General features: G+C 44.8%; 3 protein-coding genes across 9 annotated transcripts in view; 2 read left to right on the forward strand and 1 right to left on the reverse strand.

Moving 5' to 3' along the window:
- The first annotated feature begins 1,422 nt into the window (after window positions 1-1,422).
- Window positions 1,423-14,529, forward strand: epoa (erythropoietin a). 4 transcript variants are annotated; one of them, XM_076987351.1, is made up of 5 exons: window positions 1,423-1,726; window positions 11,179-11,309; window positions 11,432-11,518; window positions 11,659-11,823; window positions 12,350-14,529. In XM_076987351.1, exons 1-5 carry the CDS (start codon window positions 1,675-1,677, stop codon window positions 12,500-12,502), a joined length of 588 nt encoding a protein of 195 aa, XP_076843466.1. In that variant the 5' UTR covers window positions 1,423-1,674; the 3' UTR covers window positions 12,503-14,529. The 4 variants fall into 4 exon arrangements, with proteins under 4 accessions (XP_076843466.1, XP_076843467.1, XP_076843465.1 ...); XM_076987352.1 differs by lacking the exon at window positions 1,423-1,726 and adding an exon at window positions 2,166-2,227; XM_076987350.1 differs by lacking the exon at window positions 1,423-1,726 and adding an exon at window positions 2,483-2,586.
- Window positions 14,530-14,624: 95 nt separating this feature from the next.
- pop7 (POP7 homolog, ribonuclease P/MRP subunit) lies at window positions 14,625-16,451 on the reverse strand. Of its 2 annotated transcripts, none has more exons than XM_076987355.1 (2): window positions 16,316-16,451; window positions 14,625-15,684 (listed from the first exon to the last, which is right to left on the reverse strand). In XM_076987355.1, exon 2 carries the CDS (start codon window positions 15,646-15,648, stop codon window positions 15,196-15,198), a length of 453 nt encoding a protein of 150 aa, XP_076843470.1. In that variant the 5' UTR covers window positions 15,649-15,684; window positions 16,316-16,451; the 3' UTR covers window positions 14,625-15,195. The 2 variants fall into 2 exon arrangements, with proteins under 2 accessions (XP_076843470.1, XP_076843469.1); XM_076987354.1 differs by lacking the exon at window positions 16,316-16,451 and adding an exon at window positions 15,835-16,218.
- Window positions 16,323-26,012, forward strand: part of gigyf1a (GRB10 interacting GYF protein 1a) — a 17,063-nt gene continuing 7,373 nt past the window's right edge. For 2 of the 3 annotated variants that reach the window (XM_076987346.1, XM_076987349.1), the window contains exons 1-9: window positions 16,323-16,463; window positions 21,557-22,110; window positions 22,396-22,457; window positions 23,151-23,280; window positions 23,876-23,971; window positions 24,464-24,578; window positions 24,790-24,898; window positions 25,085-25,278; window positions 25,603-25,820. In XM_076987346.1, coding sequence (XP_076843461.1) covers window positions 22,423-22,457; window positions 23,151-23,280; window positions 23,876-23,971; window positions 24,464-24,578; window positions 24,790-24,898; window positions 25,085-25,278; window positions 25,603-25,820 — 897 coding nt within the window. In that variant the 5' untranslated portion in view covers window positions 16,323-16,463; window positions 21,557-22,110; window positions 22,396-22,422. The remainder of the gene's footprint in view (window positions 16,464-21,556; window positions 22,111-22,395; window positions 22,458-23,150; window positions 23,281-23,875; window positions 23,972-24,463; window positions 24,579-24,789; window positions 24,899-25,084; window positions 25,279-25,602; window positions 25,821-26,012) is intronic. The other variant, XM_076987348.1, reaches the window with a different exon arrangement.

A 26,012-nucleotide genomic window follows, 5' to 3' on the forward strand; every position in this document is an offset into this window, starting at 1 on the left:
AGCCTTAGCTTTAATTTCCATTGTTTTTTCTTACTTCCTGCAATAACATTTTATATTTCAGTGTTTCTTGTGGCAGGTATAACCACAATACAACCAGGTTGTATTTGAGTGGTTTCCATTAGGTCTTCCCTCAAAGTCCCGGACAAGTCCTGCAGAACACATGTCTATTCCCTTTCTCAGCTACCAGAGAACGTGATTCAAAATGTTCCTGGACAGGCAGGATCCCATTGTCAAAAAAAAAAACAAAACATCCGGTGTGAACGTAAACAAATAGTGGTAAACACATGTGTTTTGTGCTGACTCATGAAGGTGGTGTTTACATTATTACACAGGTTACAACAAATGCTTATTACACAGGTTACAACAAATGCTTATTACACAGGTTACAAACAAATGCTTATTAGCATATGCTGCATACTGGCGTTTTCTGGATCAAAGGAAATGTTCTAATATGATAGAAAACTAAAGCATCTTTCCTGTTTTTGACTTTGTGGCACTTTTTACGTCTGTCCGGCTGTTTTTTCTTTACCTCCTAAGCTGGTTTTGGCTCCAGCATTTGTTTATTTTCTTTGTACTTTAATGAGATGCTTCTGTGCTGTTTACATCATCAGTAACCATGTTAGACTCCCCCAGGGTTTGGCACCCATGTGTGTTTGACTACAATGTAGTAGATCTTCTATATTCGCACAACCTACAGCCACGCCCTCAAACCTTCCCAACATTCCCCATTCATCCTCACAACACTCACCCTGCTTTCCCGCCTGGGTTATTATTATTATTATTTATTTAAACAAATCATTGAACATATGTTTAAACTTTGACCTTTCAACTTTACCCATCAGTGCTTGCACAGGTTCGATTGATGTTTCGCCCCGGTGTTTCCCAATCATGTTTGACATGTGCTGCATCCAAAGCCACATGCTACAAACGGACAGTTTTGCCAGGATGTAGCGAGCGTGCACGAGCAAGCCCCTCGTGCACGAGCAAGCCCCTCGTGCACGAGCAAGCCCCTCGTGCACACTTTGGACACCAACGTGCTGCACAATGTCACACGAGAGCACAACTGAGCCTGGGACGGGATTTGTGGGCCATTTCCACTACCTGTCCTCACAGGTCACTCTACTGTTGCCTCTGTCCCTGTTTTACAATCTAGTTTGACAGTTTCCTCTACTGAATGACTCGTGTTAATATGTTGCACAATGGCAGAGCTTTAAAAATGATTCCTTGAACACACTGAATATGTTTGAGCAAAAGTTTCAATCAAGTTATTGTTTGAATGACCTGCAAATCTGGTGAATACTACCATTAAACTTTGGAATGGAAAAGACTTGTCCCTGAAATGTCCAGTAGAATTCAACTACAAGGCAGACCCCCAGGGAAAAGAAACAACACCCCGTGTGACACTAACTGTGTTGACTCTGGTCCAGAGTTAAGTGTTTAGACTTAAGTTGCTTAGATCTCATGTTCAGCATTTCTAGGTGTCGACTTTACACACATCTCCTGCAAAACAGAAGAAGCAGAGACCCTGTGAGAATTCTCAAGACACTTGTGTGGAGAGGGAGGGCATTAGAAAGAACAACTTGGAGTGAAACTCCTGATATAACAAAGCATTGCTGGCACAATGGAGCTGAGTTCAGCACAGAGAGGGTTTGACCCGTCCGTAGGAGTGTAGTTATGAGTCTCCCTGGACACGAGGACAGCTCCAACTCTGTGAGGAGATCTGCTGGTGAGTTCTCAAAAGCTTATTAAGCCACTTCTGTCTGTGCTTTGCTAGCAAGCTTTGGGTTTTTGGTACATGTCTCAGACATACTCTAATATATGGTTCTATTTAACACTAGGCACTTTTTATTTGTAAATCAACTCAAATATTTTGCAAAAGTTACTTTGGTACTTTGAGGTACCAAAACCTCTAATGGTTTATTTATATATTCATGGTCTCCATGTGTCTTTGGTTTATTTGCATTTTATTTTGGAAGGCAGTATTACTGTTGATCAGTGGTTCTTCATTTCTTCTAGTCTGATCGTTGGAATTCTAGTGGTAATGCCGCTGACATTATTAGTCAGCTCCCACTAAGTGTGAGTGAGTGAGTTGCCGATATGGCAGAAAATAGTGCTGATATGAATAAACGCTGTAATGTCAGGAAGGAAATTTAAGTGGCCGATAGTGTCCAGACGATGTGGGTGATTAGAGAAGCTGGAAGTCGATGCTTGGTCCTCCTGTGTGAGCGTAAGTCTGTCCACACACCAGCACACGCGTCTGCACCGCACCACTTGGTTCTTGGTTCTCTGATAATGAAGTTGGCAGCAGTTTTATTGAGAAGACCTGCAGAGTTTGGACTGTTTGGACACGTGCAGGAGGGGAAACTCTGCTAGTGCCCGTGTTGGTAAAGTGCTTGGATTCATTTAGTTTGCATATTGTTTTTGATGCATCTTAAGCAGCCCAGTACATACAGCGCAATGCATTCAGTCAGTAGTGTTCAGGGTGATGGTGTTCGTCTTGCTTGAATGCTTGTGTTGAGGCATGCGGGATGCGTTCAGAAGTGAGTGGATCTTACCAGGAGGTTGTTGATGCTTGTGATTTCCCTGGTGAGTGGAGCTGGATATGCACTGAGAGAGGAACCTACACTGTAGAGTGACTAAACTACAGGCAACAAAGCCTGTATCACTACTGAGTACTGAATCACACGGTATCGATCAATAGTAATCCTTCTGTTGTAATCATTACATATTTGTACTCAAGCCATGCTTGTGGATATATGGTTTTATAGTTTTCTTGTCCTTTATTATTCTTTTTAATATGTATAATAAGAACAGGTTATTACTAAGCGTGTTGGAGGTTCATGCATTGGGTATTCAGTACTTCTTCAGGAATGGGTGTCTTCTCAGTGCTAGATCTGTTATTGTAGACTCAGGAATTACAATTCTACAGCACTACAATAGTGATGTTAACCTTTAATACAAATGTGGATTTCCTTGTGTTAGAGCCACAGATAATGCAGTCTCCATTTACTTCCCTACTGCTGCAGGGAGCAGAGGGCAGAGCTGGAAATATCTTCTCCCAAACAGAGAGAAACCTTACAATCTAGTATTTAAAGCTTTGTTTACATTAGCAAATAAAGCATTTTCTGTCTTATCTCCACATCTGCCGAAAAAGAATCGGTGCACCTAGAGATTGGAGAGAGATAACGTGAACAGTAAGGCTATTTGTGTGGGAGGACTGCCAAATATTTGAACGGGCTAAGTGGACTGTCCTTCTGGCTTATTGGTCCCTTATCTCTCAGTGGAGAATGAGCTTCACCTCATAACACATCCTCATGACACCAGCAAAGCATCACCATAATCTCCTATAGTGAGAAAAGGGCAGACATCGGAAAAGAGATAAGTGAGAGAAAGGCAGAAATAGACGAGCAAAGAATAGACAGAAATAGACGGGCAAAGAATAGCTAGAACCCCATGACCGTGGGGGAGACTCTAAAAACAAGGAGTGTGCAATAAAGGGTTTCATCTCCTAATTTGTATGTCAAGCACATTCATGTTAAATGATTATAAATGTCTATAAATTTCCATGCCTGTAAGGAAAACAAGATCACCATCGCTGTGACCCTTGCAACAGCAGATTCCTCATAGTGTCACAGGTTTGGTCTTAACTGTCATTCTCCAAACTAACAGTATTTCTGCTGTCTCATCAATGGTTATGTGTGGTTATGACGGAATGACAACAGTAGGAAACTAGGGAAGCAGGTTATTTCTTGTCCACTGCATTAGGTCGAGGGGATTTACTGCCGGTATGGGAGTGAGTAGTTTGTTTTACATTAGGGTGTAATGTAGGCCATGTGACTTTGAATGAATAGACCTGCATTTTTCAATGTATCGAGCATGTCTTTAAACAACTCTAGCACCGACATAGAAACTTCCAGAATGACAACATATATCATAAGTGAGATAGCCCTTAGTAGAATATCTATAATTGTTACTAGTGGAAAAGTATTTTGATTAAGTGGTTGATACAGGCAAACAAACTGGCTTCCAGTTCAGTGTGGTGATTAACATTTCTAGACGTCTCCACTCAAGAATAATAACGTCTGTCGGGCCACCGTAGTGGCTCCTGACTCCCTGGGCCTCATTCTTTCATATGGGCTTCCTGTCTTGTGTCGCGCCAGTGGAAATGTAATGGGGAGTCCTGTCTGGCTGGATTAAGGGAGGATGAATAGCCCTAGACGGTTTGCTAGGTAAAAGTCCCCTCACTTCCTCTCCTCTGCCCTCCGTGACTCCGCATCACTGACTCCTGGAGGTCTTTGTTTACTGTCAGGGGTGGGGTGGGTCCCTGGGTCTCCCACATCGTAGCGATTTCAGTGACAGCGGTGGAGCTTTGGAGTCACCATGCCGGGACACCCCCGCCCCCGTCCCTGCCCCCGCCCTGTCCCCTGCACCGTCCTCTGCCCCTGTCCCCTGCCCCCTCCACGGATACAACACATGTTTCCCAGCACGTACCTTGTGGCGCTCTCTGCTCTCAGCTTGGCTCAGGCAAAAGCAAACTGGAGTTTGGTCAAAAGGACAACACACCACTGCAGGCCAGGGAACCTTGCTGTGGCAGAGAGTGACTGCACACAAAGAATTTAGTCAAAAAATAATGTGAAAAGCAAAGCAAAAATTAACTTCAGACATCAAAACGGGTGAGTTTACCGACGCTGTTGTAGGCAGAAGGACATTGCAGCTAACAGAGCGTTTGATTTGTGACCAGGTGCCTTAACACTAGCGTGATTTCAGGAATGATTTTAGTACCGGTAGAATCATGCATAAAATTAAACTGAATCCCCTTTGTTGATCTAATTTATCATTTCTCTGTCTGCATGCAGCCAACTTTGAATCAGTGTCTCAGCAGTTCATACCACAGTGATGGCCAGCTAATAAGAGTGAAGTGACCCCTTTATTGGTTAGATCATGAGCCTCTGTATTGGCAAGATACTATGGTGAGAGAGAGAGAGAGAGAGAGAGAGAGAGAGAGTGAGAGAGAGAGAGAGAGAGAGAGAGAGAGGCTGACACCTGATATCGGAGGGAGCAAGCCCTTCACTTTAAGTGTGACGAGTCAGGATTCTGGTGGTTATTTGCAGCAGACAGCTCCATTTCTCTTCTTCTTTTGAGCTTCCAGGATGTTCTATGGAGATTTATGCACAGAGAGAGACTGGGGAGGTTAAGAACAATTGTTTGGCTGGCCTCGACTGATTCCATACAGAACACATGGAAGTGACGAGTTAAATGTACACTTAATGCTGTGCAGCAGTAGTTGAAGCATGACGTGTGTTAATTGGACACCACCTCGATGAAAGACCTGTTTCCTGTTATGTAGTCAGCTGCTGTACCAATACACGTTTATTAGACTTGATATTAATAATTCCCACAACGCGTGACGTGTACGTGTTGAGCTTCAAATGGAAATCCGTAAAAGAGGAAACAATCTCAAGAATGCTCCCGACCCTTGACCTTTCCACATTGTGTCTTGTCCTGTGTCTGACCTTCCTGGATCCTACTGACTGCCTGCAAAATGGAATCGTCACACTATCTATGTATAAAAGTCCCCTGAGCTACCAAGATAAACTTAAAACATATTCTAATAAACTATTTAGGCTATTACGGTATGCAGTTCAGCGTTGTTGCAGGTTACCAAATTATGTGTTGATTTTCGTATATTACATCGGTCTTACACTGGCCACGTTTATTTCCCATTTAAAAACTCCGAACTTCAGTCTTTATCTGCTTCGTGGAGAACTTTTCAAGTGAGTATCGAAGATTAATTTCAACGCTGTCTTCGATATCCTCTGCCAACATTTCCGCTACTACACGTATTAAACGTATATTTATAATAATGATTTAATATTATGAAAATGCGTTATTTCTTAAAGCCACACTTGCAATTTAGATATGTTGCGTTAAAATGATTCCACGGTGCAAGTATGTAAACGTGAGCATGCCGGACACGGACCCGAGACCCCCCAGTCTGCCCCACTCCCCCGAGCTGGACTCTACGCTCCAGACGTACCCGTCCGGGTCCGGGTCTTTCTCATCAGCGCAACTTGCGTCCGAAAAGTGGCGGGAGCTTTTCGTCTGATGCGAGTTGTGAGGTGCAGGCACTGAAAATGATATGGGAGTCAAACACGAACATGTTTAGGTGTTAAAGATAATTGAAACTATTGGCATTACTTGTTTGTACAGTCACCAATTTCCTGAAAATCTGCCAATAGGAAAATACATTTAGAGGATCATCCAGACAAGATGTTAGGAGACGAAACCCTTTTGGGTTATTAAGCCAACGTCTTCGGACTGCTGTGTTAAAGCAAATTATGTGACAACAATGAAAGAAAAACGTTTTTTCAACAGGAAATAGTTCAGATAACCATCCTAAGACATTGCAATTTTATTTGCACAGTCAAAGATGGAAAAAAAATAAAGTGAGGTACCAATAACAATTCCATAAAGCGCCACAGTTGCAATTAATGGGCAACAGACGTGGTCATGGGCGAAGCGGCGAGGACCTGTGAGAACCTTTGCGGATGCTGAGATGGAGATTCCCAGTGAGTAGCCAACAGTATCAGCCTCCTTACTTTTTACCCGGGTTTAAAAATAAACAATTTGTATATTCTACACCTTCTTTGCCACAACTGACTCGGAGTTTGCAAACTCAACTATGCAATCGCGCAATCGGTTTCTTGGAGCGAAGGTCAGTCCTGTGGTTCATTCAAGCTTGCCAATAGGGTGATGTAGACGGAGAGAAGCCGAGGCTGGGATGAGCAGTGTGGACACACATCAGTGCATGTGCGTGTGTGTGAGCGGGCTGCAGCCAGCGCCTCTTGGGCTCCGGGCCATATGTGTCTTTTGCCCAAGCAGGCTTCTGAGGACATTTTATACATTTTTCATCATGTGTTTTAAAGATGTCGCAGTGCTGTTCGAATGTTTCACTGTGCAGGTAAGATGTTTGTTACTTTTCGCTGAAATCTTATGCCAAAAAGCAGCTTAGTTCGTGCCACGAATCCATTGTCTATACGACTGTCTGCTTGCTATATTTTAGTGTATTTTAAACTCCTATAGTCTTTATCACATTGCTTACAGCTCATTACAGCACGTTACTAAACTTCATACTCTTAAATCGCGTTTTCAGAGGGGTCACTGCAACAAGCTGCAGCTATTATTCATCACTATCAATTCAAACATTATTTTGCTCTAAGGAAATTGCATCTTAATCAGCTGTCCTGATATGCTCGCAAAATATAACAAAACGTCATTAGCATGAGTGACACTGGCGAAGTGTGTTTGCTGAGATGAAGAATGACAGCGTGCGCAATGCGCGTGAAACCACGCCAACGATAACGTTCTTCTCGCGTGCTTCATTCCGACACGTTCGATCACGTTAAAGATTTCGGGCATTTACGTGGCGCGTGACGTCCGTCTTGCGGTTTATCAGGTGGCGGCTGAATGAAGTAGCACGTTGTCACCTTAAAATAACTGTTCTCAAGATAAGGGTTAATATGTTGCCATTTGAGCTGATAATGACATTTGTTAACGTTAATGTCACACCCTCTTTTATCGTATGGTTAAGGTATATCAGACTTGAATTAGTAGCAACTTCTCTAAAGTAATGCAAGACGATGTTGAAGAGTTAAAGACTGTTTAAATGCTCTGCGTGTGCCAGACATCTTTCACGCCGAATTTCATAATCATGACTTGGCAACGTCTAAGTATCACTTACCAAAAGGGTCGTTAGAAGCAGCTGACACACTTCACATCAATTGCTGAGTCACATCAACTGCTGAGACAGTGGCCCAGTGAATTTGGCATGGGACGTGATTCAGCAGAAACTGCGTAGGGTGGGTGACTGAGGATTCAATTGTAAGGGCTTTCTGAACTTCTGAAAATGTGAAGTGAAGGATGCTGATATGTAAAAAAAAGAATTCCCTGCTAAAAAGTGCAAATACACGAAACAACATCTGTATGTAAAGGACAGATTTGACATTTTAGGACAGTTCGAGTTATTTTAGGCAATACATATTTCCACAAAAGCTCTGTTACAGTATCTAGTTTTCAAGTTTTGTATGAATTGGCTAAATTGGCTTAACTGTCCAGTAATGCTTTGGTGATTTGTGCTCCAATATTATGGTTTTATTTAAATCATGTACTTTGTACAGACTTAATCCTTTGCCTGTTGCTAAGTGAAAGACCTTTACATTATCAAGCATAACACTTGTCAGTGCTCCAGATTTCTCAAAGCCAAAGCAGAAAATAGACACGATGTTGGCATTTGTGTAATGTTGGCACACCCCCTGTTGCTTTTAACATTGGCTAAGGTCCTAACTTTAAGTTCCTAATCCTGCAGACATTCAGCACGTGGTCGGCCGATCCTATTGGCTTTGCAAAAAAAAACAAAAAAAAAAAAACTGCTACCACTCTCCCGCTTTCTGTCTCTTTCTCATTCAGGGGCAAAGAGCCAGCACGTGTGTGTGTGTGTGTGTGTGTGTGTGTGTGTTTATGTGAGTATGCTTGAGTGTGTGTGTGTGTAGGTGAGAGAGAGAAAGAGAGAGAGAGTAGGGCTAGAGAGGGTAAGCACATTCCTCATAAGGTCAGATTTAAAGGTCAGTTATTTATTTTTAAACCATCTTTTAAGACGTACTAATGTACCACTCTAGTTCTTCATCCTTGTGTCATATTCAACAAACGCCTCGTCATGTTTCATGTGTACGGTCATCATTCTGAACTGCTTTAACCTGCATGCCATATTTCATGTTCATTTGAGGCACTCTAAGGGCCTTCAGATGTTTAGTTCTTGACAGGTCATCATCTAGTATAAATGGAGGTGGGCAGTCGATGGATCAGCTTACTGGCAACAGGTTCTTTAAATTACAAGGGAGGATGAGGGTTATCTAACTCAATGAACCTCCCAAATAATTACTATTTGTTTGAGTGCAAGAAGCCACTCTTTCTGGGAACCGCATACAATTAATTCAGTTAGGTTATTGTGTAATGTTTTAAACACGCTGGTCTAAACATTAGCACGGTTCCTGGAAATGTGCCCATGTGATGCACCGTTGCGAGGCGGACGTGCATTTTGCAACATTGACACCGACTCTATATATTTCTGTTACTTAACCTACTTATGGATTTATTTAGAGTTCACCTGAACCTCAATGGCCTTTATGCTCTGCCAAAATGTGATGGTGCTATTGAGCCCATCTTTTGAGGATTCCCTCAACTTTGACATCACTGTGCATAGTACAATTTCTTTTTCTCTTTCATTCTAATATTCTGTGTCATCGAAACTGTGAAATGGGTACTTTTGTGGAAATGAAAAAAATATGCTTACTGTACTGTTTGGTTTTGTGAATGATGGAACACCCTTACCTACAGGCCTGGACAGGGAGGATGTGTCCAGAGCAGATATCTTCTGTCCTGGAATGATAGTTATCTTAAATGTGTCAGCAGGCACTTGCTGCTGAAAGGGTGTATAGGGTGTATAGGATATATAAGGTGTGTAGGATGCATAGGATGTATAGAGTGGATAGGATGCATAGGGTGTATAGGATGTATAGGATATATAAGGTGTGTAGGATGCATAGGGTGTATAGAGTGGATAGGATGCATAGGGTGTATAGGGTACATAGGATGCTACAGTGTGGAACAAACATTCCCATGACCAGGCTAAGATGCATGCTTTTAATCAGTCTCTCTGTTGCCACCACAAATATACCTTTTTAATCAACTTGTTTCTTGCTTTTTGCTTCGATGCAAACATCCTCTGTCCCACAGTCTGGAGGGTGAAGTATGATAGAAGTGCAGAACAGGGTTATCAGACCAGACGTTCACAAACACTCCACATTCTCTTCATCCCAGTCAGGGAAAACTGCTTTGCTTGCACTGCTGCAAAATTTGCACCCTCACATTTTCTGGTGCGGATGTCCATTCCATTATTTAATTTAAAAGCATTTGCTCATTAACGTAAAACAAACCTTTTGATGGACATTAATATCTTTTCCACCATTTAACTTTATAATACTTGACTTCAAGTTTGAGTAGCTGTGATAGAGGCATTACACCTCAGTATATGAGGGAAAATGCCTCAAGCCAAACACCAGGGAGTCTGCTGGTAAGGACAAGAGAACAATGTGAGCCCTCTCAGCCCTGCACCCACATGTGACTAGTGAACTCAGAGTTTCAAAGGACATTAAGGACGTTCGGCATGTACGTAGAGTAGCTGGGAATATTGTGATTGTGGTTGAGATGGCGTATATCTCTGATCGGATCTGGTTCTGCAGATCAGGAGGGCATACCAAGGTTGAACCATACTGAGCTTTAAATGGCATAAGCAAGACTGTAGTCAATGCAGAGCATTAATTAAGCATTAAAGGCCTTAATATCATAAGCAAAACTATTTAGTCAATTGAAAACATAACAGGAAGCCAAAGTAGATTGAATAAGACTTGATAATCTATGTGTTCTGTACTACTTCTGTAGTACTTTATTTGTGTCAAATACGTTGAACATGTTTCACTATCCATTTTTTTATGATTTTATATCACTAGCATAAAAAGCAAATTACAAGGGGGTTCCTATGGAGAACACACTTGGGCTTAATATAGAACCTTGTGGAACTTGTGCCACACAAGGCTCCTCACTCTAAAGAACTCCCTGTTAGTGCTAAGTAGTAGCATCTATCAATCTAGAAGTCTTGTCAGCATAAATCAACAAAGTATTAGCAGATTCAACTAGCAGACACAAAAATGTGAAAGGCGTTAAACACACAACCATAAATGTTTCAAAATTTTCTAGGTTACTAAAACGTTTGGAAAGGTTATTCCAAAGGACCAAATCCTACAAAATATTGCAGACAATATTCATGGCTAGAGTGTGACGTAGCACTAAAACAAGTCTTTTGTCTATGTTGCAGCTGTATCACACCCCCTTGTGGTTTCTTTTAGTCAAGCTTGTCAAATGCTAGCTTTGTTTTGTATCTTGAACCTTTTCATATATTTCCCCCAACCATTTGGTTTTCATACTTTACATACTTAGTGTAGTAGTGGTATAAATGCTCCTGACCCCAGTATCTATATGTGTGTGTGTGTGTGTGTGTGTGTGTGTGTGTGTGTGTGTGTGTGTGTGTGTGTGTGTGTGTGTGTGTGTGTGTGTGCCCTGCAGGACTCTTTGCTTTGCTGCTGATCGTGCTGGAGTGGACACGGCCCGGCTTGCCCTCTCCGCTGCGGCCCATCTGTGACCTGCGTGTCCTGGACCACTTCATCAAAGAGGCCCGCGATGCCGAAGCTGCCATGGTAACCCCCGCATCCACATTCAAACGTTCTCACTGCCATAAGTCAATAGCAGGTCTTTGGGTGACGTGTGGACTGCGTTTGCTAACATTCCTGCCTTTGCTCATTCTGTCGTGTTATCTCAGAGGGTTTGTAAAGAGGAATGCACCATTGCCGTCCCCCTCCTGGTTCCTTTGACCAGAGTAGATTTTGGTGTGTGGGAAAAGAAAAACGTGAGTAGTTTTCCATTTCTTCTCTGGCTCGTAGTCAAAAAAAGCCCTGTTTCTCGTCAGCCTCTTGCCCGTGACGAACTTTCCGTCCTCCGTTTGGCGTTCGCATGACGGAAAGTAAGAGTGTGACTGCGTTCTCCTAGATGGAGGAGCAAGCGCGGGAGGTGCAGTCAGGCCTGTGGCTGTTGACCAAGGCCATCAGCTCCTTACGTGCATCTGTGAGCAACTCTGCACTGGCGTCCCACATAGACGTCAGCGTCCAAAACATTGCCAGCGTTGGACAAGTGCTGCGTAGTCTTAGCATACAGGTGAGTCACCTGATGGCGAGTGACGATCCAACAAGCCAGACAGGCTCAGAGGTTTGTTTACACGCGTACGTGTGTGTGGGAGAGTAAAAGAGACACAGCTATATCCAGCCATGTCACAGACTATTAAATACTGATATGTGTGTTTGTGGAAGACACACATTCACAGAGTTCTGGAAAGGCAGGATTGTATCTGTGAATTCAGTGAACGCAGGGTAACAGTTCAGGTCTGTACTCACTTAGTAACTAAAGCAAACATACAAACCATGAGTTCTTTCTTATCTGCTACCTTCTACCATAATAGTGCAGATAACATCAGCAATGAATTAAGCACAAATATGTTGTAATTAATACATTTTACATTTAATTAAATGCAAGAGCACATTGCCATATGCTGCAAGTAAGGATATTTTAATATTTTCTCTAAACAAAGATAATTTGATTAATTACACTGATCTCTCTCTCTCTCTCTCTCTCTCTCTCTCTTTCTCTCTCTCTCTCTCTCTCTCTCTCTGTCATCCACTCTTAGGATTACGTGCCGATAGCTGGTGCTTTAGATACTCAGGAGACGTGGAGAGTGTCTTCTGCTTCTGATCTCTTTCAAGTTCACATCAACTTCCTCCGTGGCAAAGTGCGTCTTCTGCTGGCTAAAGCCCCCGTGTGTCAGCAGGACATCAGCTGACCGGAGCAGAAAGGCCCTGGAGCTCACTGGAGTGGTCCATGACAGGAGGCAAAACACTGCACCATGGGCCCTGCTAAAGGACTGAAGGGTTAAGGGTGTTGAAATAAGCTGGCAGGAGATACGGCACTTTGGAAGTGTTCACCGAGGATTAAAGTGGAGCAAATATTTAACTTCATGGACGCTAGTTTCCCATAGGATGCAGTTCTCTCACCATGACCAATACTGCACACGTTCTGTATGTGATGCAGGCAGTCACCTCCTTCTTCTCATTTGACTGACAGTGCATTGTCCTATCACAGCTGCATTGGGGGGCTTCACTTAGGAATCACTACTCATGCTTTTTCAAGATTCAAAAAAAATTCTCAATGTTTTTTTTACTGCTTTTATACTGTTCATTATTTATATAGATGTATATTTCTATTAGCTGAAATCACGATCAGGTTTCACTATGAAGGTAGTTCAAGGAAGCCACTTGCTTTCTTAGTCTTAGCCTTAACCACCTCTGAAAGTGCTAATGAAATCATATTTATCATTATCAATAATGCACTGCAGGTTTTATTTTTTTATTAAGTGTGCATGGATGAATGAGTGCTTTAGGGGAATGGGGGAATGTTGGAGGAGATAGGAATCCTGGAGGAGATATCTCAGTGTGTGTGTGTGTGTGTGTGTGTGTGTGTGTGTGTGTGTGTGTGTGTGTGCGCGCGCGCGCGTGAGGGAGAAAAAGAGAGATGTCTGTGGACAGCCTGGTTTCTGGTCACTTCTGGTGAGAGGAAGAGAGGCGGAGTGGTTGGGTTATTTGTTGGGGGAAGTGGGGGGAGGGGTGGTGGTACGTGTGGACTGATGCGACTGCGTGTTGATTATCGGCGTTCGTGTCAGGCTCAAGCAGCAGCACGCAGCTCTGTTCAGATAGCATTACTGCCAGGAAAAATATTTGATTGGTTTTGTGTGATGAACATCCTGCTTGACTCCTGCTTTGTTCACAGTGCGGCGTAGTGCCCTGGGAAAATGTGGGGAAATTGACATTTTCCTAATGTTTCTCTTGTTGTGTCGTCCTCAGATTGGTCAAACTTATACTTGTTTTTGTGTTTTTGTTTTCATGTGTGTTGTTTGTGCTGTGTTCTTTTTTAAGGTTTGTCACTCAATGTGCAAACGTAAAAGAGGAAGTTTTGTAATCGTCTTTTTCCTTTTTTCGTTTTTGTTTGGTTCTTTTACCATTTGGTATTAAATTTCAAAATATTATTCTGAGAAAAAAAAATAGATGGATGAAAACAAGGAGGGAGGATGTTTGCTTGTTTCTCTGATAAGCTCTTCATCTGTGCATCTTAGTGTATTCTTCACCACACACTAAATCACTGACATTCCTCTGACATTGTGAACGTCACAACGCTTTGGAAATAGCCTTTATAAGCATGAGACAGCATCTTTCAGCCTCTACATCTGTATGAATGAAAAGTCATGCTCATGAACTGCTCAAACTTTCCAGACTGTCAAGTCTTTGTCCTTTTCTGAACTAATTCACCTCCCCTGTGCTGCTTGACTATCAATACTACAGCAGATAAAGACTATAGTTGTACACAGTAATGCACAGTAAGGCAAACTGCATGCACACTGTATGCTTATAATGTGAACTTGTGGGTGTGGCCCAAAAATTTGAATGATTGATATTTTATGATCAATTATGTGTATCATGCAGTGCAAAGAATGCCTGAAAGTTTGACTGCAGGATTTATTGTATATTGCAAGTGCGCCCAACTTTTTTGGGATACACATACTTATTAGGATACACATTTTTGACAATATTAATATAGCTATTCTCAAGCTGTTATATATCACACAGCCTTACTTCATATAGCTTGTGGTATCCTTACAAGTTATACAAAGTCAGACCCGAAAGCCCAGAAATCCCTTTATGTGAAACAATATGACCCAAGACCAATACTTGAGCCTCAGAACTGGAGCTGACCTTTCCACCACGAGACTCCACACGGGCGGACGGGGGAGAGAAGACCAGTCTGTAGCGCTGGAGTCTACTGCCCCCAAGTGGACACTGATGCTTCTTGACTGTTTCTAACCAGTATAAGCAGAGGCCTATTCTGTCCATTAGCATTAGGATTGGCACGAGTGCATTTAATTGTGTTTATTTTCAACAAGTACACAACAGAACAATCGATTAATGACATTTATCATGTTGCTCAACAATATCAGAACAAAATAAGGTATTTCTTAGATAACACAAGTTTTGGTTCTTGGGGAAATACAACACACATTGGCAAAAGCAAGCAATATTTTTTTAACTCAATTGTTTTTTTATTAGTACACCACTAAAACATTTTTGTATGCTGAAGTTGTATTTCTATGAAAATCTACACTTTCTACAGGGCTTTTGTCAGTGGTTTCATAAATAAAGATGATGTTTATCTCGAAGAGTACTTATGATCTGTACTTTAAATCCATGCGGTTCAGTGACAAGAGCAAACATGGACATGCAGAGACATTCAGTCAAGTCCAGTCTATGGCATCCCCGTTATGACAGGATCTCGCCACTTCTGCTTCTAAAAATCCAAACTCAGGTACAAATAATGGAGGTCATCATCTAGGCCCTACATCATGGATTAGCCGTGTGGAAGGATGCGAGTGGTGAGTAGGGTGTTCTTCATCTTTACTCTGGAGTCGGCCTGTTGTGACTGCTGTCTCTAGGTACTGGGGTAGAACACTTTGATGTGGATGGCCGAGTTGTTCCTTGTGCGAGTTAGAGGTTCCCCGGCTTCGTCTGGGTCTTCTGGCTCCAGATCGTCTATCAACTCCACGGTGGACGTGTTGGCAGCCAGCTGCAGCGCCCCCTGGCTGAAAGCCTGGAGCTGCAAGGCAATATTAATGGCTCTGTTAATAGCAAGTCCCAATCCGTGAATGCAGATCTCCCTGTGACCTGCGCTGCCGTCCAGCAGCTTCTGACACCTCGTCAGCTGGGCCTTGAAGTCGGTCTTCATGTTGATGTACACGTCGTTGCGCCTCTTCGGCAACTTCCTGGGTAGTCTCTTACGGAGCGTGTACTCCACCGGGTCCATCTCCACAGTGGTCTCTGACGGTGAGAAGCCCAGTGGGTTCTGGGGTACCGACGTGGTGACCGGACTTCTGGGCTCTGCCATCTCAGATCCTCGTACGCGGCGGGTCGGAGAATCCTTCTAGGGTTGGATACACGTGGCAGTTAGTGTCATATAAAATACTAATAACCTTGACCAAGAATGATTAGCGATTAACGTAGAAAAGTAAATATGGAGTTTGAAAACTCCACCGATGAAAACAACGACACACAAGAGAAAGAGCGAGTTTACCGCCTCGTATCGCTGCAGATCCCGGAAGTGTGTGACCTCTTGAACCGGAAGCTATTCCTGTTTGTTTCCATTAACTACGCAGGTCGTGTTTAAACCAGGTTTAAACTAAACCCAGATACACACAACGTCTCCGGGTCCGAATCTGCCCCACCAAACAATTGTTGCCCCACTCTGACACTCACTTTACCGCTTTACTGCGTGAACGTTAATTCCAGCAGATTGACAGGCGTCATACGGCTAAAGCACTGACTGATTAAAATGATCATCGATTATAAATATATTTTAGACCATTGTATTTATTTCCTCGTTTAATCTCCGTGTGTTTGGGGTGTTTTAATCGCGCTGTAACGTCCCGCGTGAGGCGGTGTGACCCTCCAGCAGCCCGGTCACGTGGTCTCCGTGCAGTAGGAGCGGCCATCTTCCCCAAACACAAACAACAGAGCAGCGATCACACACACCGCGCCGTCGGACACACACACACCGAGAGAGCAGGAGTCACCGCGTACACCACCTCCACCCGTGAGGATCACAACACCACCCTTCAGCACCAGCTGGTCCACGGGCGGACACTGCGATCTGATGGTACCGCACCACCCGGAATAGGACGCGTTTGTCGCTCCGGACGCACGGTGGGCACGGCCGTCCTTTAGTGTGTGTGTGTGTGTGTGTGTGTGAGCTCGGTGGTGTGTCGGGGGCCGTTAGGCCCGAGTGTTGATCTCGGGCGGGCGGCGCAAGCTGGTGGAGTTAAGTTGGAGACCCGGGTTTGGAGGCCACAGAAAAGGGGGGGGGGGGAGTCTCTCTCTCTCTCTCTCTCTCTCTCACACACACACACACACGGATACACACTCATACACACTCACTCATACACTCACTCACACACACACACTCCGCCCCGTCACTGTTTGCTGGGCTTCACTGTGGCGGGCACGCTGAAACACGGTCATATCGGGCCCGGTCCTGAGTGGGGGCGAGAGAGACGGTTCTGCCGACCCAGGTGTCTAGGAGCTGGTTTAGAGTCTCACCAAGTTCTGTAGTTTGAATATCCAAACGTCCCCAGATGAATGGGGCTGAACCCTCGTCACACGGAAATGGTGTGTGTGTGTGTGTGTGTGTGTGTGTGTGTGTGTGTGTGTGTGTGTGTGTGTGTGTGTGTGGAGAAACGAGGCCCATTGAGTGAGAGTTCACGGCCACCTGGAGTGGACGAACCGTGTCCCGGGGTGGTGAACTCTCCTGTGTTTCCCTCACAAGCGTGTAGTTAGTGACGGGCCCTTGTCTGCATGAGGTTGGGTGTGATCAAGTAATATGCAAAAGGAAAAGTCATTTGTTGTCATTTATTCAGTGTGCAACTAGCCTAACTTATCAGAAGAGCTCCTGAATGTTGCTCACTAATGAAGTCTGTGTTGCACAGCAGTAGTTGCAGCCATCTTGAAAACAGAATTATGTTTTAGCTTCCGTTTTTGTTTTTTGTTATTATTATGCATGGGAATGTCATAGTGGTGTCAGACACAAGTGTGTTACATTGAGATTTCCTAACAACTTAATGTGGTCATGTTGTTGCTGCAAGCCAATACTACAAGCTCAATTTGCACAACACGAGCACGATATCACGTTGCGATAAGGTAGAACTTTATATGATGTGGTTAAGGATTAGAGCAGCATAATAATAAAAAAAATGCATTTTCTAGATAAAATGAATGTCTTGTAAGGGACAGCAGAGCAAAAACTCTTATCGGGCCATTACTTGGACTGCTGATTCACACAGTGCTGCAGTATCGGTGATCTTGGAGTGCAGAGACTGGCCGTCCCGTGAGCTGCAAGGTGTGATGCTGAGAACCAGTCTGCTGTCCTCCGAGCTCTTAACTACAGCCGTCTAGTTTTTCTGTGCCCACTCAGCCTCTGACTTCATTTGTGCCAAGTGCCAACTCTGAATTCCTTTAATAAAAGCACATGTGGCTGCATTTCTTTTTTTTCTTCTTCTTTTTTTCTGTGCAATTGTTGGTATGTGATCCTCTGCTTTCTGGGCCGAGGGAGTGGGGTGGTTTCTGGGCCGAGGGAGTGGGGTGGTTTCTGGGCCGAGGGAGTGGGGTGGTTTCTGGGCCGAGGGAGTGGGGTGGTTTCTGGGCCGAGGGAGTGGGGTGGTTTCTGGGCCGAGGGAGTGGGGTGGTTTCTGGGCCGAGGGAGTGGGGTGGTTTCTAGGCTGTAGTTTGCCAAAGTGTGCAGGTTTTCACTCCTGGAGCTGCTTGCCACTGTGGCTGGATTTTTTTTTCTTTCTTTATTAATTAATATTTATAAGTATGCTAATGCTTTCAGACTGCATGGAGTGGTGGACACTAACGCTAACCTTGCGATAGCAGTTGAGTTCTAGTAAAACGCAGTGTTAAACGTGATTTAATTATGTTTAAATGTAATCCTAATGTATGCAGTGGACCTGTGAAGCATTACAAATGGCTAGTCATCAGGGATTTGGTATTGGTGTTGGTATTTGGTATTGGTGTTGGGATTTGGTATTGGTGTTGGTATTTGGTGTTGGTATTTGGTGTTGGTATTTGGTATTGGTGTTGGTATTTGGTGTTGGTGTTGGTATTTGGTGTTGCTAGCATGTGCAGTACAGTTACATAGGCAATGACCACATCTTGTGAGCGTGAGGCTGAGTATGGTGAACCGTAGTTAAAAAAAACCCTGATATCCACTGTCTTCTCTTTGGTGTATGTGAATAGCCTCACGTATCAGAAGAGCTCCTTCTAAAAGTTGCATAGCAGTAGGTGCAGCCATCTTGAAGATGGAATTTTTTGCTTCATTACTTCTTTAAGGATAAGAATGCTTTAATGGTGTCAGACATGCAAGGGGGATTAGCTAACATCAAACACGTGTGTCAGATCGGGATATCTAACAGCTTGATGTGGCGTGCAGCCAGTTTACAAAATGCTAATAGTTGGACAGAAAGCTTCTCTTGCGTTAGCTAGATAGGCTTCAGTACTTTTAAAAAATAAAACACATTTTGGACACTAAGCATGTATTTGCTTATAGAATACATATTGGTAAGGAGCAATTTTCCCTCAAATGTGGTGTTTTAAATTGATAAATACCAACAAAAAAAAAAAAGAATTTTCCTTTTAATTTGTTCCTGATATTTCTCTCAGAGACATTGACATGGTAGCCTGGGTAACACCATTTATACATCTGTACATACATGCCCAAATAAATGTACATGGCAGTATATGGAAATAGATTTTACAATGAATAGTCTAATCCTGTTGTTCTTCAAGTCACATGAATAGTCTAATCCTGTTCTTCTTCTTAAGGCCTTTTAGGAGCATAAAATCATATCTCCCTTTTTTCAGATGCCAGAACATTGTTTTATCACCCCATCTGATCTCATGACTTCACCACACAGTAAACAGTGGGTTGTTGTGGGTGTTTTTGTTTTTGTATATTGTTTTTGCGGAGCATGAAAGAACACCCCACCGCCCCCCAAGAAGCTTTCATTTATAATTTGTTTCCTGATTCAAATTCATATTTTTATATGATAAATATCAGTATTAATGTCAGTTAACATTTGAGTGAAGTTATATTGGTTGCCTACTGACTCGAAACAGAAAGTTATGCGAGAGGCTCATTGAATATGGAGATGCTGTCTGTAATGACCCCCGTCATCTGTTTGATATGCTGTTTTATTACTTTAGTTTTATTTCAGTTATGCCAAGGGGTTGTTGTACTTTGAATTGAACCAATATTTCATCCAACATGCGAATGCATATTAAGTAATTATTTTATAAACAGGTTACATAAAAGTCAATTAGAATGAAGTGGTCTAGTTTCTCGCGTTCAAAGTCTTAGGGCTGTGAGGATGACTCATTACAGCGGCATCACGGTTCTGTGGTCCCCAGGGTCCGCTGGGTTGAGCTCATTACCACCGTCGCACTTTCACACGTGCAACGCACCACAGGAGAGGGTGGGAGGGAGGGGCGTCGTCACTACAGGAAATACTCTGTGGTTAGCAAGGAGGCACAGAAATCAGATTGTTGAAAACGCGCCGCACGCTTCCATAGCAACGTTGAACCTCGTGCGGTGGAACGTCGGGACGCAGGTCGGGAAGTCGAAATGGAAAGTGTGTGTGACTTATTAATTAAACACAAAACGATAAGGTATGTTGTTACAAGACCACATCTGGGAGTGGACCGTCCTGTGTTCGCCGGACTTCCTCGGGAGGAGCTACGAGCCGCTTGACCAAATCTCTTGCGAGCAAAGAAGTATTATAGGCTCCCGCCTCCTTTAGTTTGGGAAGCAAACGTGCTTTGCTGTTGCACCGTGGTAAGAAAGAAAAAAAAAAAAAGAAACTCCATCCTGTCACAACCCTGTTACACACACACACACACACTGATTTCAGCTAGTTGGACTTCACTGGTGTTCTCCACCTCCAGCCAGTTCTGCTGGTCCCAGTTCAGCTGTTGATGTTGTGGTTCCTCCCTGACCCAGTTTGAGCTGCACACATTTGCATGTTAAATCAGCTCCTCCATATTGTTAATTGCCTGTTGATGGCAGCGATCGTCTCTTGGGTTAGACCTAACGAACTTGTTTTGCTGCTTGTCTTTTTATGGCTGTGGACAGTGTTTAAATTAATACCTTGCATTCTCAATCTCGCCGAGCCGAGTTCCCTGGGTAGCAGGAGAGACACACAACACCAGGTTGAGCTCACGGCGTGTCGGGTCTGTGCGTCTAAAGGAACAGTATGCTAGCCCTTTGGATAGTCTTTCCAGCACTTTTTTTGATTTTCACCATTCTGAATGGGTTTAGATATAAATCTAAAAAGCTTCAGTTCAGTTAAATGGAAAAAGAAATTCTAAGGGGATATAAGATGGGCTTTGATGGATAAATATTTTGAACCTGTTGTGGAGAAGTGCTCTTTGTGCTGCCGAAGGCCGTAAGGCTCAATTTAATAGGCTTTCCTCTGGAGCGCTGTCGGCAGGTGACGCCCAACGCTCCCTCTCCTGACGCTGGCCCTTGAGCAAGGCTGAAGCTCTCCAGCTGATCTTAAAGAAACCTGAAGAGAAAGCAGCTCACCCAGTTGGAGTTCAGCAGTAGCAGTGTCCCAAGGCTCTCCCAGAAACCGCCCTGTTATTGTACTTGGGGTGAATCTTCTGTTTGATACATTTGATCTGAATGTTCAAGGAGAAAATCCCCCCCCCACCCCCCACACACACACACACTGCAGGATGAACATGAATCGTCTGAATCAAAGCAGCCCGCTTGTCCAGAATTAAACTGGAGGATTGTTGAGCCCTACATACAACTATGATTGGCATATAAAACCATTACATCATTGGATCAGTTGTTTATTAAAACAATAATTAATATAATTATCAGTCAGAGGTGAAACATACACTACCGTGCTAGCGAATAGGATGTTGATGATTTGTTGAGCATCAGGGAGGTTGCTGTTTGTGCAACACTGTCTCTCTCTGTGTATGGAGGCTACTTTAAATATGTGTGCGCCACCCCCAGGGTACCTTGGCATGTGTAAATGCACCGTGCATATGGTAACATTTTATATCTATTATATCAACTCGAAACCTTTTGTGGTGTGTATCAAATATGAATTGAAACTTGCAAATGTTTTCCTGAACCTAAAAATGTTTAATCTCTAAAAAGGTGTGTGACCTGGGTGGGGCGTGGTCTAAGTGGGCGTGGCCTCCTCATGCGTGTCCTGCTTCCTTCTCTCCAGCCTTCAGGTGGGCGAGGACTCATTGGCGAGCACGAGGGCTTCCTGGCGGGCCCCGGGCGTACAGCACTTCACCCGGAGCCACACAGCAGGTGCTGAGGGCGCGCTCAGCAGGGACACCGCAGCGATAGCTCGACGCATTTCGCCTTTTTCCGTTTGTAGCGTCCGATTACTGCAGTTGGAAGTAGATTTTAGCGCGCCAGAATCAAAGTTTTGCTGTTATCACACAGTTGTTGGATCTTTTTTTTTTTTTTTCTTTTTTTTTCTTTCACCATTTTTTCCAGTCCAAAGTTTTTTGGGGTTTTTTTTTTGTATGTTTTTATTTGTTTGGGGGTTTTGTTTTTGTGTTCTGTTTGTCGAGGGCTGTGAGTAGGACTTTTACTTTACATTTAAGCTTTTTCCTACTGGACACGCCCAGTTTCAGGCAGCTATTTCCCCCAACTCTTTAAGTGTGGAAATCTTAACAAACACACACCTTCACGCGCACACACACCACTCAGCCTTCTCACCTACGCCTGGTCCAGCCTGGTCTCGCCTGCTCCGCTCCTCTGGACAGGGTAAGGTGTGTGTGTGTGTGTGTGTGTGTGTGTGTGCGTGTGTGTGTGTGTGTGTGTGTGTGTTCTTGAGATGCGTTAACATTAATTGAAATGGCATGTCACTCATTTTGCACAACTGTATTAAACTTCAAGAGTATTTCATTGCTCTTTCTTGCATTATAATGATCTTACCTCTGTGAGGATTGCAAAGCTAACTCTAACTCTCACTCTCACTCAAAGTCTAACTTGTCTGGCTCTCAGCTCACGACTTTCATTTCTTTCTCTTTTCTGTTTTTAATTTTTCAGATTCAGCTCAGAGACGAAGGGAGGAATATGACAGCTGAGACACTTAACTTCGGCCCAGAATGGTAAACACAAAGCCCGGTGTCATTGCGCTCTCTCTCTCTCTCTCTCTCTCTCTCTCTCTCTCTCTCTTCATCTTTCGCACCTCATCTTCTTTGCCCTCATCCCTTCCTATTTCCTCTTCCTGTCACGTCGCTACGCTTTGTTCATTGCTTCTAATATCCTCCACCTCTTCCTCTCCCTTTTCAGATGACTTTCGTTTTTTCTTCTCTCGTTTCTTTCTTCTCGTACTCCGTTATGTACTTACCCAGTGATAGCCAGGAAAACTGCAGTCAGAGAGCTTTTCCTCTCTGTCGAAACCACTCCTGAATCTCCAGCGTTAATCCCTCCCCCCCCGTGGCACTCGGTAAATGTTTATGTAGAGATTAGCTAGTAAGGTGTGGCGTGTGATGCCAGTACTGGGACCTTTCTGATGGACTGCTATGTGCATAGTTGGTCACTGGCCAGTGAAAGATTACGCCTGTACTCGCCACGTGTGGTGCAGAATACAAACTCGTTTCCTCGAAAAGCCACGTGGGCGTGGGGGGGGGGGGGGGGGGGGGTGGGGGTGGGGGTGGGGGGGGGTGTTCTTCAACGACAGAGCCCGGGGTAGAAGATGAACACAGACGAGCATGTGGAGAATTCTCCAAGAGCCGACACGACGAGACGGATTTCTTTTCTCTTTCTTACTTTTGTCTGTGTGTGTCCTTCTGCCTCAGGCTTCGTGCACTTTCCAGTGGAGGCAGCGTCACCTCCCCTCCTCCGTCTCCCGCCATGCCAAAGTACAAGATGGCCGACTACCGCTACGGCCGAGAGGAGATGCTAGCACTTTATGTCAAAGACAACAAGGTGAGGACGCGTCCGCTCGGCCCTCCAGCCCCAACGTGCTAGTGCTAACACTCAGGAAACGTCTCGTTGCTTATTTAGGACCAGTGTTTGTGATTTAACACGACAAGGAATCTGATCTGTGATAAGTGTTTTTTGCTCAGGTCTGACTGACCTGAGATCAGCTGTCTGTGTCTGCCTGCTTAAAAAAAAAAAAAAAAAACCTGACAAGAGGTCAGAAGTGTTAAAACATGCAAGGACTGGGGCTCATTCCTGGCTGGTTCCCCTGCCACTGCAGCACGCGTGTGCTGGCCACAACAGCGCCCGTGTGATGTCTGCTGACTCGCTTCTCCCTGTTCAGACCAGTCGGCTTGACTTTCAGTATTCATTTCCACATTCTGCACATTCTGCAGAGGGCATTCGAGAGCAGTTGTTGTAACGTGCTTAAGACGGACCTGAGCTTCAGAAATGTAGGCCAGGGGGGGGGGGGTGGGGGGGTGGGTAGTGTCGGCAGTTATTATGAAGGGAGTTAATATTTAGTCAAGTGTGTTGAATTAATCAGTTCTGAGATTGAAGTGTGTGTGTGTGTGTGTGTGTGTGTGTGTGTGTGTGTGTGTAGGTCCCAGAGGACATGCAGGATAAGGAGTTTGCTGCTATTCTGCAGGATGAGCCTCAGCAGCCTTTGGCACTGGTTCCCCTCACAGAGGAGGAGCAGGTTAGAAACACACACACACACACACTCACAGAGGAGGAGCAGGTTAGAAACACACACACACTCACAGAGGAGGAACAGGTTGGAAACACACACACACTCACAGAGGAGGAGCAGGTTAGAAACACACACACACACTCACAGAGGAGGAGCAGGTTAGAAACACACACACACACTCACAGAGGAGGAGCAGGTTAGAAACACACACCCTCACTGAGGATGAACATGTTGGAAACACACACACACACAGATGATGGCGGTGTCTCTCTGGTGACATATGACCCAAAGCGTGCTTGTTTATCAAACAGATCCCATGTAGGTATAGTATACACAGTATTCACTGCTTTCATGTTGCTTAAGCACTGAACGTGGTTCTGTTGTTTTCTCCATAGCGGCCCATCTCTACTGTAACTGGGTCCAACAGAACTGGGAGGATCATGAATAAATGTATTCTTCTGGTTTTAATCATTTAAATTTTTGTTTTTTGCTCTACAGCGGAATTTCTCCATGTCCGTCAATAGTGTGGCTGTGCTGAGGCTTATGGGTAAAGGAGGCGGTGCCATCCCAGCTGGTATAGCCCGTGGTAGAGGCAGTGTGAGGGGAGGCAGAGGTGAGGGACCCTGTTATTAATGTCATATGCCAGTCGGAGGACTGACTGGCTTCTATTGGCCGCCACTTGATACCATCCAGTCTGAAGAGTAAATGTGTGTAAGCACATCACGTCAGAGCACCTCAATGTTCTGGAGGTCTTCCAGTGCACCTTCAGGATGCACCATTTAAGAGGATGACTTGACTGTGTGTGTGTGTGTGTGTGTGTGTAGGCAGAGGTCGAGGAGAGGGAGGGTTCTACCAAAGAAGTTCTGAAGATGGGGAGGTGGGTTTCAGCAGGAACGTTCGAGAGATCCACCGTAGTCAGAGTTGGGACGACAGGTATCACACACACCCTCCTACACGCAGTCTTCACCCAGCACACAGTCATCAGACCCTCGCCTCACCGCCCCTGTGTGTGTGTGTGTGTGTGTGTGCGTGTGTGTGTGTGTGTGTGTGTGCGTGTGTGTGTGTGTGTGCGTGTGTGTGTGTTTGTGTGTGTGTGTGTGTGTGTGTGTGTGTGTGCAGGGGTGAGCGGCGCTTCGAGAAGCCCCTGCGCAGGGAGGTTGTGCGTGGGGGGTTTGAGGAGGTCAGCGCGGCCGGCAGGAAGGAGTACACGCGCTCCGACAGCGACAACTGGCGCACACTCAGAGAGGAGCAGGAGCAGGAGGATGGGGGAGACGCGGGCGGGAGCTGGAGACTGGCCGGCTCACGCAGAGACGGTACACACACACACACACACACACCACATACACACACACACACACCACATACACACCACACACACCACATACACACCACACACACACCACATACACGCACACACACATGCACACGCACATGCACACACACACACCACACACACCACACACGCACACACACACACACACACACACCACACACACACACACACACACACACACACACCACACACCACACACACACACACACACACACACACACCACATGCCGGTGTTTTTAAAGTGATGAAGGCCCCTCTGAGTTCACCCCCCACCCCCATCCTCCCCCCCCCCCCCCCCCCCCAGACGGAGGTCCTCGCTCGGCCGGCTGGAGGGAACACGGGGAGGTTCGCCGCAGGAAGTTCGACTTTGACTTCCGCGACGGAGGGAGTGAGGGGGGGAGGCGGAGGTCTGGAAGCGAGGGAGCGGAGGAGGAGAGGGACGGGCTGCCCGAGTGGTGCACGGATGAGGAGGACGGAGAGATGGGGACCTTCGACTCTTCTGGAGCCTTCATGTCCCTCAAGGTGTGTGTGTGTGTGTGTGTGTGTGTGTGTGTGTGTGTGTGTGTGTGTGTGTGTGTGTGTGTGTGTGTGTGTGTGTGTGTGTGTGTGTGTGTGTGTGTGTGTGTGTGTGTGTGTGTGTGTGTGTGTGTGTGTGTGTGTGTGTGTGTGCTCACTAATGCACTCACCCTCTCTTTTTCTCTCTCTTCCTCACAC

This window comes from Brachyhypopomus gauderio, unplaced genomic scaffold (assembly GCF_052324685.1).
Source record: "Brachyhypopomus gauderio isolate BG-103 unplaced genomic scaffold, BGAUD_0.2 sc52, whole genome shotgun sequence".
Taxonomy (NCBI): domain Eukaryota; kingdom Metazoa; phylum Chordata; class Actinopteri; order Gymnotiformes; family Hypopomidae; genus Brachyhypopomus; species Brachyhypopomus gauderio.